Source organism: Hyperolius riggenbachi, chromosome 1 (assembly GCF_040937935.1).
Source record: "Hyperolius riggenbachi isolate aHypRig1 chromosome 1, aHypRig1.pri, whole genome shotgun sequence".
NCBI classification, from domain to species: Eukaryota; Metazoa; Chordata; class Amphibia; order Anura; family Hyperoliidae; genus Hyperolius; species Hyperolius riggenbachi.
The window spans coordinates 76,995,431-77,011,176 of NC_090646.1; the positions used below are offsets into that span (position 1 = coordinate 76,995,431).

A 15,746-nucleotide genomic window follows, 5' to 3' on the forward strand; every position below is an offset into this window, starting at 1 on the left:
GCCATGGCGAGGGGCGGCATGAAGTCATCGACGTCGTGACATCATTGGGAGTCCCGATCTACCCCTCAGCGCTACCTGGCACTGATGGGCGGCGCGGCAGACAATCGGCGCAGAGCGGCTGCGATCAGAGTGGACACGCAGCTAGCAAAGTGCTAGCTGCGTGTTGCAAAAAGTAAATAAAAATTATGCAAATCAGCCCAGCAGGGCCTGAGAAATCCTCCTGCGCGGCATAGCCCGTGCTCAGCACGGGCTTTCCGCCTGGGAGGTTAAGCGGGCTAAAGGAAGCCCCAAGTAAGTGTAAAAGCTTTTAAAAATTTCAGTTACACTTTAAAGCTCAACCCACAAAGCCGATAACTACCGCCTTTCCCAAGAACCTAGCAGGTGTAAAGTGGCCATTCGCCTAGTGGATCAACTTGGCTGAGGACATTGTTCTGCTCACTCACCCCGCACACCGCTTCTCATGCACTGCACCTTTGGCCCTCCCCTTCACAGCAACAGACCGTATGTACGAGGCTTTAGGCTAGGTTCACATCACATTGGGTTGCTGCTGTGGACAGTAACAACACATCCTTCATATGACTTGCTGTAAACATGTCAGATGTTCTTCTGTCGAGTCCCTTGCATCAGTCATGCCAGAGATTCTGGAGTCCGGAAAAGCCATGCAGAACAGAACTTTGTGTTCCTTCTCCACAACAGACAACAGGCATGTAAGAGCAGGTTCCCATATGACAGGGGATGCAACGACATGTCCCTTGTGCTCCATTCAGGAAAACAGTCGTTTTCCCTCTCTGGTGTGAACCGAGGCAAAGATTTCCCTCATAGCAGAGTCTACTGCTAGGCTTGTATTACTGTAACCTGCCGTTTACCTACCGGAATGTGGGGATCCGCTAGGTCTTTCTCGAAGAGATTGGGGTACATGTTCACAATATATTTTGCAGCACTTCTTCCCGATTCTTGAGACAATTGATAATTCTTCTACATTTAAGAAAAACAGTAACTAAGTAAACAAGGCATAAAAAGGATTACAATTTCAAGTATCCGGACAAATAAAATCAAACAAAACACCTGAACCTTACAGAATACAACCACAGAACACTGCATGTGATACATACTCAGAACCACGTCACACAGACAAATAAATCCCTTGCAACCAGCTGCTATTGCTGGCAACCCCAATGGAATGTATTAAAGTGGACCTGAACTTCTGCACAGGACAAAAGGAAAACAAGAGAGAAATGTCCCCTGTATGAATTTAGAGTTTAGCCCAATTCCCCCTCATCTGTGACTAATCACCACCGTAATTTGATCTCTCAGCTGTGTCAGCTCAGGAATCTCCTCCGCAGCTAATTTGTAAGCACAGGATGTGAACATTACGTCTGCTTCCCTGAAAGCAGGAAGTAGACACACTGCAGATTTAATGCCTGATTTATATCGGCTGTAACAAAGAAATGCTTTTCTTTAAAGATTATTATATTGTTGCAATTTCCGCATCGCCCCCTCCCCCTACAATCCATGATGAACGCAGCAGCCAGACTAATCACTCCTCCCACCATTTTGTCTCCACAACTCCCTTATGCAAATCCCTTCACTGGCTTCCAATCTGCTTCAGAATCAGCTTCAAGATCCTATGTTTGGTCTACAAATCTATACACAAGTCCTGCCCGACCTACATCTCTGACCTGGCCAGCAGATACACAACTGGTCGCCCACTTCAATCCTCCAACAACCTCCTTCAAACCACTCCACTCCACGCATCTTGCACTTTCATGCACGACTACAGGACTTCGCTAGAGCTGCCCCTATCCTGTGGAACTCTCCCCCTCTGCCCATCAGGCGTGCCACCTCTTTCAACACCATCAAACAAGCCCTCAAAATTCACCTCTTCTAGGAGGTCTACCCTACCTCAACACCGCCCTAACTCTCTGCCGAGAACCTCTCTATGCAGCCCCCCTCCTTTCGAGTCACCACCCCTCCCTCTAGATTGTAAGCCTTTGGCAGGGCCCTCCCCCCTTGTGTATCATTCTTGATTGTACATTCTACCCAGAGTAATGTGAACTTGTATTATTGGGACTACTACTCCAATGTATGACCCGTGTTGTCTATCTTCTTGCTTATTACCTGTATTGCGTTGTTGGTCACCTGTTATCTGTAATCTTATGTATTGTACAAAGCTACGTAATATGTTGGCACTATACAAATCATAGAAATAATAATTTCCCATTTCTTAAGATAGATTTCCTCTAACTTCTTGTGGTGTCTCTGGGATAGCAAGTGGGGAGAAACCTCCCCAGGGGAATAGACAACAATGAAAACCTGATAGAGCACAGTGTATCAGGGAATTACAATTAAGGCCAAAAGGTGCTCATCAATGATACAATCCTGGTTGTACAACCTTACCACTTCTACGGGGAACTTCCAAAAGTAGGTATCCAAAGTACGATGATCTCCCACAAAGTAACAGCAGTTTGCTTTTATCTGCCACGCAAGGTATTCTTTCTGTGTGATGCAACTTGCATCTGTCAGGCTAACCTCTCCCTCCACTGCTTGTCACATGACTACAGAATGCTGGTAATGGTTTGTTCAGCGGCATCAGCATAAAGTCCTCCCCCCTTGTAAATAAATGTAATACCTGCCTGAATAAAGGAAGTGATTATGTAGAGAAATCATCAAAGATAGTGTGTCTAAAATAAAATGTTGCCTTAATTGATCAGTTGAAAACAGCTGTTAAAGCGGAATGAAACCCAGCAATTCTTCTTTGCTCTAAAAACAATTATTTACAACATATTATATACTACCAGCATTTTTTTTTTCTAGAACAGCATTCAAAGGGTAAATACACTCAGCCGATTTTCTGGCCGATCGATCGATCAAAAATCGATCGATTGCAAGTCGGTTGCCCAATCGACCGACCGACGGCAGATTTCGATCGATTGTGATGGATTTCCATCGAACTGGCAGAGTGGAAAATCTAGGTCGATCTGTTGAGATTGCTTATCATTTTGCATTGGCCTTAATGGAAATCTGATGGCAAAAAAATGCCATCAGATCGTTTTTCAATAGACTTCAAACTGAAATCTATTGGAATTCTATTCTAGTAAAAAAATGTTCCTTTTACACAGATAGATAAGAATTCCATCTGATGATCTATCTGCTGCTAATCTGACGAGTGTATGGGTACCTTTAAACACAAAACAGAAAAGCTCAATGCCGGGAAAGCTGGATGCATCCGAATTGGAGATGTTATCTTGTGTTTAATTGCATCAAGTGAGGAATGTAAACAAACACTTCTCTGACACTGCAGACTCTCCTGAACATAGACAGACAGTCAGAAAGCATTTCTGCTTATATTTCAAGGTGAAGAAAAAAAACAGTTATGAATAAAATGCAGAGTCAGCTCTCAGAGCAAAAAATTGTACTTTGGAAACGTGTAATTTCTAAATGAATACTAATACTTATGCAGAAAAGCAAATATGATAACTGTATGGCATATAAAAAGTAGGAAAACATGTTTTTATTGAATATTATGTCAGGGTTTTATACCGCTTTAAGATGCTTATACATCAGGAGATATATGGGCAGATTAACCATTAAACAGATCAACAGAGAGAACCGATGCCTACCCATACAAATAAAATCCATAGGAATCGGCCTAGCACTGCCACCGCCTGCCTAGCCGTTACATTTCCCCCTGGTGCTCGGGCTCTGTATAGTCTCATTTGTCCCCTGCCACCGTGTTTGCAGTTGTTGCAAATGCCTGTAAGATTTGGCACATGTATGACATCACACACGCGCCCGGTGGCACGTGATACAGTCACTCACGGTAACAGCAGACACAAGGGTGGGGGTGTACGGTATTACTTGGGGAGAGGGGAAGTGAAGTGGCCAAGTGGCCATCGCCAACTTTGGTCATTGTGATATTGCATGCCATTACTGATGCGCACCCAATTAAGCACGTGCAACTGAGATTTTCCAGCATGCCTGATCAATGGTTTTGTCTGATTTCAGCCCAAAATCGATTAAAACATTGATCAGGAATACACAGCGTGGCACAGATGTTCATCCCCATCAATAAAATTATTGAATCAGATGGTGGACTGAGCCACAAAACCGGCAGATTTATGACCACCTTTACTTTTTAGATCACCCTCGTATATTTGCTCAGTTTACCTTTCTACTGGATAGATTTGGTACGATTGTACAATCAAGGTTGTATCATCGATGGGCCCAGGCTAGCAGCATATCTAACAGAGATGCAACAGATGTCTCATGACAGCACAGTCATTCATACAAACAACATTATCTCCAAATGCTTTCTTACAAATTCAGTGGTGGATTTCGGAATGAGGAAAGGATCATCACGGAAAACGTAACCGGCCGATGTTGGATCCTAAAAAAAAAAAAGTAAGTAAACTGCTTAAAACTGGACACTCAAACTTTTAAAATAGAGTTTGTGAATTAACAAAAACAAAAACGTACATGGTTCACCGTGTATGCAAGGGCCTGCAGTACTGCTGTTTTGTCCCTTAAAGGGTGGGGGGAAAAAAACACACACGATTAAAGTATACTACAAATAAATGCTTTTGAAAGAACAGCTAATCACACATTGAGCATTATTAAAAGATGGTTCTCATCCTTGGATCTCCATGCCCCAGTCTGTCTGTTCTCATCCTTGGATCCCCCATGCCTCAGTCTGTCTGTTCTCATCCTTGGATCCCCCATGCCTCAATCTATCTGTTCTCATCCTTGGCTCTCCATGCCCCAGTCTGTCTGTTCTCATCCTTGGATCCCCCATGTCTCAATCTATCTGTTCTCATCCTTGGATCCCCCATGCCCCAGTCTGTCTGTTCTCATCCTTGGCTCTCCATGCCCCAGTCTGTCTGTTCTCATCCTTGGATCTCCATGCCCCAGTCTGTCTGTTCTCATCCTTGGATCCCCCATGCCTCAGTCTGTCTGTTCTCATCCTTGGATCCCCCATGCCTCAATCTATCTGTTCTCATCCTTGGCTCTCCATGCCCCAGTCTGTCTGTTCTCATCCTTGGATCCCCCATGTCTCAATCTATCTGTTCTCATCCTTGGATCCCCCATGCCCCAGTCTGTCTGTTCTCATCCTTGGCTCTCCATGCCCCAGTCTGTCTGTTCTCATCCTTGGATCTCCATGCCCCAGACTTTGTCACTGACCCTTCCAAGCAAAGTTTAAATCAGAACATAAAATAATCTTGGGCAAACATTAGATCTCTTCTATGACACTTAAAGTGGAATTATAATACAACAACAACAACAAATAACATTTGTAAAGCGCTTTTCTCCCATGGGACTCAAAGCGCATAAGCCTGGCTCCGACCATCGTGGTACAGAGGAAGAATTTTATAAGTCTGGAAATGCCAGGCTAAACAGGTGGCTTTTCAGTCTGGATTTGAATAGCTCCAGGGATGGTGATGTCTTTACTGGGTGTGGCAGGGAGTTCCAAAGAGTAGGGGCAGCATGACAGAAGGCTCTATCTCCAGATTTTTTGAGGTGCACTCTGGGAGTGACCAAGTTTATATAATACCAAAACTAACATTTCAGTGACCACTCTTAGTTGCATTAAAGAACATTTGAAAGCATGCCCACATATTTCCTGTGTGTAAAATTATTTTCACAGCAGTAGAAATTTGCTTATGTCTTGTAATTGGTAATGGCAATAATCTCTCTTTGCCTGTGTGGTCACTTTGCCCCCATCCTTCTGCTGAAGAGACAAATTGCCCTGGAAAGAGCTGAGTCCCTTCAGCAGAAAAGGAGTGGGCAGAGTGAAGACACATGCAGAGAGAGATTCTTGCCTTTGCTGATGACAAGAGATAAGCAAGCTCCTACTGCTCTCTGTAGTGAAAATACATGATTTTACACACAGGGAATACTTGGAAAGGCTTTCAAATGTTCTTTTATGTAACAGAGCAGTTATCAAAATTTTAGTTTTGGGAGTAAAATCCCAACTTAAAGACACTGAAGCGAAAAAAAATGATAATGATTTGTATGTGTAGTACAACTAAGAAATAAAACATTAGGAGCAGATACTTAAGTCTAATATTGTTTCCAGTACAGGAAGAGTTAAGAAACTCCAGTTGTTTATGCAAAAGAGCCATTGAGCTCCTCGACTTTCAAAGTCGCAGAGAGCTCTGTCTTCTGAAGCTTGTTATCTCAAGTGTCAGTCACTGTACTTTATTTTTCTCTGCAGAGGACAGTTCAATAGTTTACTGGCCTTCTCTGTAAAATAATTTAGAATGCTCAGTAGTGTGTAAACTGCAAATGTTAGAGAATGATGCAATATTATAAAAAACAATGTATAACTGAAAATAAAAATATGAGAACATTTTCTTTGCTACTAATGTTCTAGTAATTATCCGTACTACACAACCAATTCATTACATCATAATTTTTTGTTTCCGCTTCACTGTCTCTTTAAATTAAACCTGAGATCACAAAAAATGTAATTATTACTGTATACATACCTGGGGCTTCCTCCAGTCGCAGGTATGTAGACATTGAAGTGTTTAACCTCCCTGGCGGTATGATATGTGCGGCTGCGTGGCCGCGGGAGAGTTTTTTTTCACTTTTTTTTTTTTTAGCATGTAGCTAGCCTAGCGCTAGCTACATGCTTCCCCCCTCCCTGCGGTGTCCCCCTGTACTCACCGATCGCCGCCGCTTGCCCATAAGGAAATCCCGTTCTGAACAGGTAAATAAGGAAAAGAGAACCGAGAGCCCAATATAGTGTAGTAAGTCAAGGCAATTGGTATATTTGTGAAGGAGTAAGATATATACTCACAAACCAGGGTTACCTCCAGGCAACCACTGTAAAGGCAGGTGAGGAGATTGGCCTGTCCTCACTCAGGGCTAAGAAGTCGTTCTCTGTAGACGTGAACAAAAAGGGGTATCCCCCTCCACCAAGGGTGGATATATATTGTATTATGAAATGAACAGAGGCGCCAAAAGGATAAAAACAATATTTAAAAATGTTTAAAAATTGCTTAGGAGGCAGTGGTGGACTTACCTCCCTCAGGCAGACACAAGAGTGCTGTATTATTCAACAAGGATAATTTTAATGGTACACTCCAGGGGTTTAATACAACGCGTTTCGCAGGTATAAACCCGCTTCATCAGGCAGTGAAAAGAGGAGTACACAGCAGCGTAATGTCAGGGTCACAAAGGCGCCAGGTGTGAACACGGGGTTACCGCTAAGGAGGTTAATATCAGCCCTAACGAATTGAGAAAAGCAGATTAGTGATTACAGGATTGTTGCCAAAGATAAAAAAGTGTTCTCCCCGACTCTTTTAGCCAGGTGCTCCACCTGGCTAGTTTTGGTGAGCACCCGGCTGTCAGCGGCTCACCCCCTCCTATGCTGTGAGCAGAGTTGTGCACAGAAGCGACGGCCCTGCATTCTCTCATCACTCCCCACCCGGCTACTTTTTCATGCCACCGGGCTGGAAATAATTTCTGGGGAGATCCCAGTAACAGATCATTTGTGGACAATGCATCATTCCAGCAGTATGGCAGAACCGAATGCTGGGAATACTCAATGAGTTTTTTGGGCAGATTTACTTTCCGATCAATTATCATTCACTTCTATGGGAAAATCGATCAGAAAAAAATCAAAATCAGATCGGAATTGGTGAAATTATTTATTGAGCCATCTATCTGCTAAAAAGAAAAAACTCATGGTGTATTCCCAGCATAAGACTGCCCTGATGGAGACCGCACAGCGCTGCGTAATATGTTGACGCTTTATAAATACAATAAATACAAATAAACCATCATAACACAGCAACACACAAGCAAGGCAGCTACACACAACCACACAAAGGGAAAACCACTAACCAGGTCTTCTTCCTTGGAATCTCTATTTCTTCAGTGGCTTTTAAAGTGAAAAGAAGCAGTAAGACATCAGCAGAGAGGACATCCGGATAAACAGTGCAATTCATTTCATATCATAAAAAAGGCATCATAACAATGACTAATGTCATCAAAGTGCCCGATATCCTCCGGCGGGGATCGACTGATGCTGGATACATGTCTTTGCCGGTTATAGCACAAACCTTCCCCCTTAAAATAGTTACTGAGGCGCCAGCGATGACTGGCAATCTCCCCCCCCCCCCCCCCCCCCCGGGCTCGGAGCAGCTTTCCTGCTTCCACAGTGCCTGGAATCAGGTCATGTGACACAACAGTTTCAGTACACTCATGCCAGAAGCAGTTAGAAGCCCACAGGGAAATAGAGGAAGACTGGCAGGCATTGGTGGAGCCAGCACCCACAGGAAGCCCCCCCCCCCCCCCAATGGAGGGGGGACTTTGTTGTAAAAATAAATAAATAAATAAATAAAAATAAAAACAGCAGAGATGCCACCTTGCTAGCAAAGGTTCATTAAGTCAAAACCACAGTCTTTTCAGTAGTAAAGTATGGTTGGGAGAGCCGGACCATAAGACTGCGCACCTTCTGGAGAAGACTTTTGAGAGTCCCTTGGACTGCAAGAAGATCCAATCAGTCAATCCTTAAAGGGTACCTAAGCTTACAATGACAGAGCTAATGAGACAGATGGAGGGGGGGAGGGGTTGCAGGGTTAAATACTCACCTGTCCCGACATCTTCAGGTCCCAGGCGAAGCTCCACCCCTTCCTCTGCTGAGCAGTTGTGGCCATGTTTCAGAAGACAAAGCTCTTTAGAAACATGTGAGTGCACAGACGCCTGCCAAGCTAAGGGTGGGCCGCAGTGACGTACCGGTATATGGGTGTTGCCAGATCCTTGGTAACTATTTTGAAAAGAAAAAACAAAAATCACCAAGGCCTGTTCTGTGAGCAAATCCACCTCCCTCACAGAATGGGTCCTGGCGATTTTTTTTTCAACAGGCAAGTATTTAACCCCGCAATCCACCCACCATCATTAACCACCCTGGCGTTCTATTAAGATCGCCAGGGAGGCTGCGGGAGGGTTTTTTTTTAATAAAAAAAAAATAACTATTTCATGCAGCCAACTGAAAGTTGGCTGCATGAAAGCCCACTAGAGGGCGCTCCGGAGGCGATCTTCCGATCGCCTCCGGCACCCAGAATAAACAAGGAAGGCCGCAATGAGCAGCCTTCCTTGTTTCGCTTACCTTGTCGCCATGGCGACGAGCGGAGTGACGTCATGGACGTCAGCCGCCTCCGATCCAGCCCTTAGCGCTGGCCGGAACTTTTTGTTCCGGCTACGCTGGGCTCAGGCGGCTGGGGGGACCCTCTTTCGCCGCTGCATGCGGCGGATCGCCGCACTGCAGCGGCGATCAGGCAGCACACGCGGCTGGCAAAGTGCCGGCTGCGTGTGCTGCTTTTTATTTGAGCCAAATCGGCCCAGCAGGGCCTGAGCGGCAGGCTCCGGCGGTACTGGACGAGCTGAGCTCGTCCAGACCGCTCAGCTGGTTAAGAAAGAGCCTGTCATGTCAGGTTCTGACAGTTAAAAGGAACATGAAGTGTGAGGCCTATGGAAGCTGTCATATTTATTTCCTTTTAAACAATACCAGTTGCCTGGTGGTCCTGCTGATCTTTCTGGTCAGTAGGGTCTCATGCTGGGCATACACAGCTCGATTTTGCCGCTCGATCGATTCCGCAGGCGATTCTCTTATCTTCCGCTCGTTTTTGTTATCTTTTTCCATTGTCCTCAATTGAGAATAGAGCGGTGAAACGATCGGGTGGGAGATCAGACGTGTCGGAAATTATCGAGCCATCTAAATGACTCAGAATCGAGCCGTGTATTCCCAGCATAAATCACACACCTGCAACAAGCATGCAGCTAATCTTGTCATATTTGTCATGGACCTCTGATCTACATGCTTGTTAAGGGTCTATGGCTTAAAGGGGAACTGAAGTAAGAGGTATATGGAGGCTGCCATATTTATTTCCTTTTAATCAATACCAGTTGCCTGGCAGGCCTGCTGGTCTATTTCTCTGCAGTAGTATCTGAATAACACCAGAAACAAGCATGCAGCTAGCCTTGTCAGATCTGACTTTAACCACCCTGGCGTTCTATTAAGATCGCCAGGGCGGCTGCGGGAGGGTTTTCTTTAAATAAAAAAAAAACTATTTCATGCAGCCAACTGAAAGTTGGCTGCATGAAAGCCCACTAGATGGCGCTCCGGAGGCGTTCTTCCGATCGCCTCCGGCAGCCAGAAGTAACACGGAAGGCCGCAATGAGCAGCCTTCCGTGTTTGGCTTCTCCTGTCGCCATGGCGACGAGCGGAGTGACGTCATGGACGTCAGCCGACGTCCTGACGTCAGACGCCTCCGATCCAGCCCTTAGTGCTGGCCGGAACTATTTGTTCCGGCTGCGCAGGGCTCAGGCGGCTGGGGGGACCCTCTTTCGCCGCTGCTCGCGGCGGATCGCCGCAGAGCGGCGGCGATCGGGCAGCACACGCGGCTGGCAAAGTGCCGGCTGCGTGTGCTGCTCTTTATTTGAGCAAAATCGGCCCAGCAGGGCCTGAGCGGCAGCCATCGGCGGTGATGGACGAGCTGAGCTCGTCCATACCGCTAAGATGGTTAAAGTCTGAAACACCTGATCTGCTGCATGCTTGTTCAGGGGCTATGGCTAATAGTATTAGAGGCAGAGGATCAGCAGGGCTGCCAGGCAACTGGTATTGCTTAAAATGAAATAAACATGGCAGCCTCCATATACCTCTCTCTTCAGTTCCCCTTTAAAGTATTAGATGCAGAGGATCAGCAGGACAGCCAAGCAATGTGCATTATTTTAAAGGGAATAAGTCAACCTCCAATCACTAAGTGTATGGGCACCTTAAAGAGACTCTGTAACAAAAATTGCATCCTGTTTTTTATCATCCTACAAGTTCCAAAAGCTATTCTAATGTGTTCTGGCTTACTTCAGCACTTTCTACTATCACAGTCTCTGTAATAAATCAATGCATCTTTCCCCTGTCAGACTTGTCGGCCTGTGTCTGGAAGGTTGCCAAGTTCTTCAGTGTTGTGGTTCTGCTATGAACTCCCCCTTCCAGGCCCCTCTCTGCACACTGCCTGTGTGTTATTTAGGATTACAGCAGCTTCTCTCTTCTCTCTTATCTTTTACAAGCTGGATAAATCGTCCTCTGAGCTGGGTGGGCTTTCACATACTGAGGAATTACAGACAAGGGCAAAGCTGTTTGCAGGAAGAAAAGAGCAGCCTGAAACTTCAGTGCATGAGAGCAGAAGGGGGAAATAAACACACAAATGATCTCTTGAGATTCAAAAGGAAGGGTGTATACAGCCTGCTTGTGTATGGATGTATTTTCTATGTGTGGACATACTGTACATCAACCTACTTCCTGTTTTGGTGGCCATTTTGTTTGTTTGTAAACAAACTTTTAAAAACTGTTTTTAACCACTTTTAATGCGGCGGGGAGCGGAGAAATTGTGTCAGAGGGTAATAGGAGATGTCCCCTAACACACTGGTAGGTTTACTTTTGTGCGATTTTAACAATACAGATTCTCTTTAATAGGCTTGGTGGATGGAAAATGAATGATATACTTACATGCAGCTGCTTGCCCACTATTGCTTCTACTCAGAAACCTGAAAAAGACAGGAGTAATTGATGTAAGCCTGTGCCCTGTATACAGGGAGAGAGCCTGGAAAATATGTCTGATAAATGAAGCAGCACATTCACATGGGTGTTGTGCAAAACAGCACGGTGCCAGGTTATCGCAGAAATATGAGGAAAACGCTATTAACATCAACGCCATGGGGAACAAAAAAATGTTTAATGACAGGTCCTCTTCAAAGTTACCCATCACCAACTTCTGAACACCATGTAACAAAACACTGTTTATTTAGATTAATAATTCTGATCAAAATAAAAAAATATATACATATACTCCATCATAAATGGATGTAAATTTTGAAGGACTTCCGATGCAAAATAGCTAATCTATTTTTTACTCACCTGGGGCATCTTCCAGCCCTGAGCAGAAGTCTCAGTCCCTTGCTGCAGCCCCGTTCCTCCACGGTGTCCCCCGATAGCCGCCCGTTTTGACGGCGACTCCTCTCCACCTGTGCTCGCGCGTCCACATCATCTGGGGTGTACTGAGCCTGCGCACAAACTACTGCACAGGCTCAGTACACGCCAGATGATGTGGAGGTGCAGGCAGATGCAGAAGAGCCACCACCATGGCAGATCGGGATCACTGCGGGGCGGCCAGCGGGGACACGGAGGAGGACCGGGGCTGCAGCAAGGGACTGAGACTGCTGCTCAGAGCTGGAAGAAGCCCCAGGTGAGTAAAAAAATAGATTAGTTATTTCGCATCGGAAGTCCTTTAGGTGCTCAAACTTTGCATAATCCATGTTATAGTGTGTAAAATTAGTAGCCTCTTTGATCACACTACATATTGAACCCGATTCAGGCCAGTTTCACACCTGGCCATAGTGTTGCGGTGCTCCGCCCCATCTCATTGCACCACAACAGACTACATTCATATGACCCTGTGACAGAGTGCACTAACAGGGTCATATGCCGCCCCAATGCACACACCTCGCCCAGTGACATGGTCCTGCTGGGCAGGAAGTACATCACTGAGACTTCCGGGTTTTCCCATTGCATACCTGTTGTAACACCGCCGACATGTTTAAAATGTATGCCCTGCAGATTGACTTACATTGTTTCACCACGGAAGTCCAACGGTAATGCACTGTTGACTTTGCAACGGCTCATCAGGAACTGCAATGCAACGCAGTAAGTGTTCTAGGCCCCATAGACTTTTATTGCTGTTCTGTTACCCTGGGTGCAGAAAGGGTAGTGCAATGCAATGAAACTGGCCTAGCGTAAAAGGGGCCTCTCTAGGCTCTAGGAAGGGCCAGTGTATTCCTTTCTGCAGTCACAGTAGCCAGTAAATGTCACGATTACAGTCCTACACAGGACATGACTCAGACCTGGGACCTACCATAGCGCTTTCAGCAGTGATTTATGCTTTCTATAAATCGCTGGTGATTCCAAATACGATTCGCTACTGAAAGTGAATGGCCATGAAACCACAGAAGCAACTGCTCTGCATGCAGCACTTTATAAGGGAATGCATGGTCCAAGTCCTTAGACCTGGGGCCCATTTGCGATCGCAAAACCAGGGCTGTAGAGTTGGTACAAAAATCTTCTGACTCTGACTCCGGGTGCCCAGACTCCACAGCCCTGCGCAAAACGCTCTCAAAAATGCTAGCGGAGCAATTTCTGGAGCAGTTTCAGGGAGAGTGATTTTGGGATCTGCTTTCCCTTATGAGGTGCTCCAGTAAAGCTGCATGCAGAGAGATTGCAATTATGGCAAATCCCAATCACACCTGTGGGATCGTGGCCATTCACTTTAAGCAGCAAAGTGTTTTTGGAATCACTGGCAATTCCTAGAACTCATATATACTGAAGCGAAAGGGATTTGGAGGATGCCATATTTATTTCATTTTAAGCAATCACAGTTGCCTGGTAGCCTTGCTGATCTATTTGGCTAAAGTAGTGTCTTAAAGTGAACCTTAAGAGTAAAAAATAAATTGAGTTTTACGCACCTGGGGCTTACCTCAGCCCCCTGCAGCTGATCGGTGCCTACGACAAGTCGCTCTGATGCTCCGGGTCCCGCTGGCGGCCACTTCCGGTTTCGCCGTCAGGACCCGTCAGGCTGGGGAACGCGGCTGATACTATGCGTTCCCAGCCAAAATAGCACCCCCTATGCGGCCATATGGCCGCATAGGAGTGCTATTTTGGCTGGGAACACATAGAAACGGCCGCATTCTTCAGCCTGATGGGTCCTGACGGCGAAACCGGAAGTGGCCGCCAGCGGGACCCGGAGCATCAGAGCGACTCGTCGTGGGCACCGATCAGCTGCAGGGGGCTGAGGTAAGCCCCAGGTGAGCAAAACTCAATTTATTTTTTACTCTTAAGGTTCACTTTAAGTACACCAAAAATAAACATGCATCTAATCTTGTCAGATCTGACAGTAATGTCAGAAACACCTGAACTACATATGCTTGTTCAGGGTCTATAGCTTAAAAGAGGAAGAGGAACAGCCAGGCAACTGATATTGCTTAAAAGTAAATAAATATGGCAGCCTCCATATCCGTTTCAGTTGTCCTTTAAAAGTGGACCTGAACTCTTGCACAGGACAGAATGAAACTATAAAGAAATGCACACTATGTACTTAGAGAGTTCAGCCTCTCCAATTCCCCTTCATCTGTGACTAATAACAAGTTTTAATTTGATCTTGCAGCCGTGGCAGCTGGCTTCCATGGCAGAGCAGCTATTTGGCAAACACAGGATGTTAACAATATGTCTGCTTCCATGAAAGCAGGAAGTAGACACACTACATTTTATTTGCAAGATTTGTATTAGTTGCAACAAAGAATTTTTTTTCTTTAAAGGTTATCATGCTGTTTCTTATCTTTTAAAGCAGAGAGGACGTTCTGAGTTCAGGTCCACTTTAAGGGCTCTTTCACACTAGAGCTTTTTTTTAGCGTTTAGTTGATCACGGTAAAATGAAAGTCCATAGACTTTCATTTTACCTTTCACACCCGACGCTGCGTTTCAATGCGCTGCGGTACAACGCACCTGTGAGCATTTTATCGTCAGGAATCTGCGTTTTCCCATCGGGTTAATTAATTACTACCGCCGCTACTCAGCATCGCAGCCTATTCAACGCGTGCAGGAAACGGCCCCTGAACGCGTTGTCTAATGTGAAAGAGGCCTAAGGGTCCCAGAACCCACTAGGAGCGATTTCTAATCGCTAGTGATTTGAAAAAGCTCATGCTAAAGCAATGCTATGGGGGATTTTTATAAAATCACATCGCTCAAGTGGGATCACACCCATAGCATACATTAGCAAGAGTTTTCAAATTGCAAAGTGCTCAGAAAATTGATCCTAGTGGGTTTCTGGTCTTACAGTGATTAAACAATTAACACATTAACTTTTAATTTTACATTTAAAAATTTAACATTTAATTAAAAAAATCTGTGTAGTGACAGCAGGGGTAGCAGCCAGCAAGGACAGGGCAGAGGCTGCACCTATATGGTTATATGAATGATTATACCCAGCTACCAGCATGGATCTACAGAGCAGCGATGTCCCCACACCAGCCCTGGCATAGCCCTCTACAAATGATAATATATACAGTAACATGCATTACCTGCAGAGAGCCCCAGAGCGAAGTCGCACAGCTCCCAGCCTGACACAGGGCAGCGCCATGACAGCCCAGACTCCGGACCGTTCCACTGACAGAGGACGAGGGGGGTGAGAGCTCCTTCCACAGTACACTCCTCCTCTTGCTGGCCAGTCTCTTCTTCGCTCACCGCTAAAAAATACACTTTCCCTGTGAATTGTATATTTATGTGTGAGAACTAATGACTGCTGTTGTAAAAGTGAAGGGGACAAACACCCCTCTTCTGTGGGTTTGGTGTAATCCACTTCCGTGTAATACCCACGTGTTGCTCATGTCCTTCACAGCATATATAGAACCTCTGTGTTACTTTCTCGTTCTGTATCATAGAGATGGAAGTCCGGATCTTTTCAATGATTCGAATCGTATCATTGAAAAGATCCGGATCTTTGATCCGAATCTCTAATCGTTTTACTAGGGAAGCATTCCAGGGTGAAATGACTAGCAGGAGGACAGGACTTTCCCTGCAGTGGACAGATAAGGGGAGGGGGTGGACAGATAGAGAAGGGGAGAAGATGGACAGATAGAGAAGGGGAGAAGATGGACAGAGAAGGGAGGAGGTGGACGAAGAGGGGAGAGCAGAG

The 15,746-nt window shown here is 45.5% G+C and overlaps 1 protein-coding gene across 3 annotated transcripts in view; it reads right to left on the bottom strand.

Moving 5' to 3' along the window:
* PTCD3 (pentatricopeptide repeat domain 3) overlaps nt 1-15,482 on the bottom strand; it is a 91,038-nt gene extending 75,556 nt beyond the window's left edge. For 2 of the 3 annotated variants that reach the window (XM_068275421.1, XM_068275415.1), the window contains exons 1-7: nt 15,428-15,482; nt 15,133-15,315; nt 11,513-11,550; nt 7,849-7,885; nt 4,477-4,522; nt 4,319-4,387; nt 871-975 (exon numbers count right to left, since the gene is read on the bottom strand). In XM_068275421.1, the coding sequence (XP_068131522.1) occupies nt 871-975; nt 4,319-4,387; nt 4,477-4,522; nt 7,849-7,885; nt 11,513-11,550; nt 15,133-15,315; nt 15,428-15,438 (489 nt within the window). In that variant the 5' untranslated portion in view covers nt 15,439-15,482. Of the gene's footprint in view, nt 1-870; nt 976-4,318; nt 4,388-4,476; nt 4,523-7,848; nt 7,886-11,512; nt 11,551-15,132; nt 15,316-15,427 lie in introns of those variants that run through there. The other variant, XM_068275430.1, reaches the window with a different exon arrangement.
* Between the last annotated feature and the right edge of the window lie 264 nt (nt 15,483-15,746).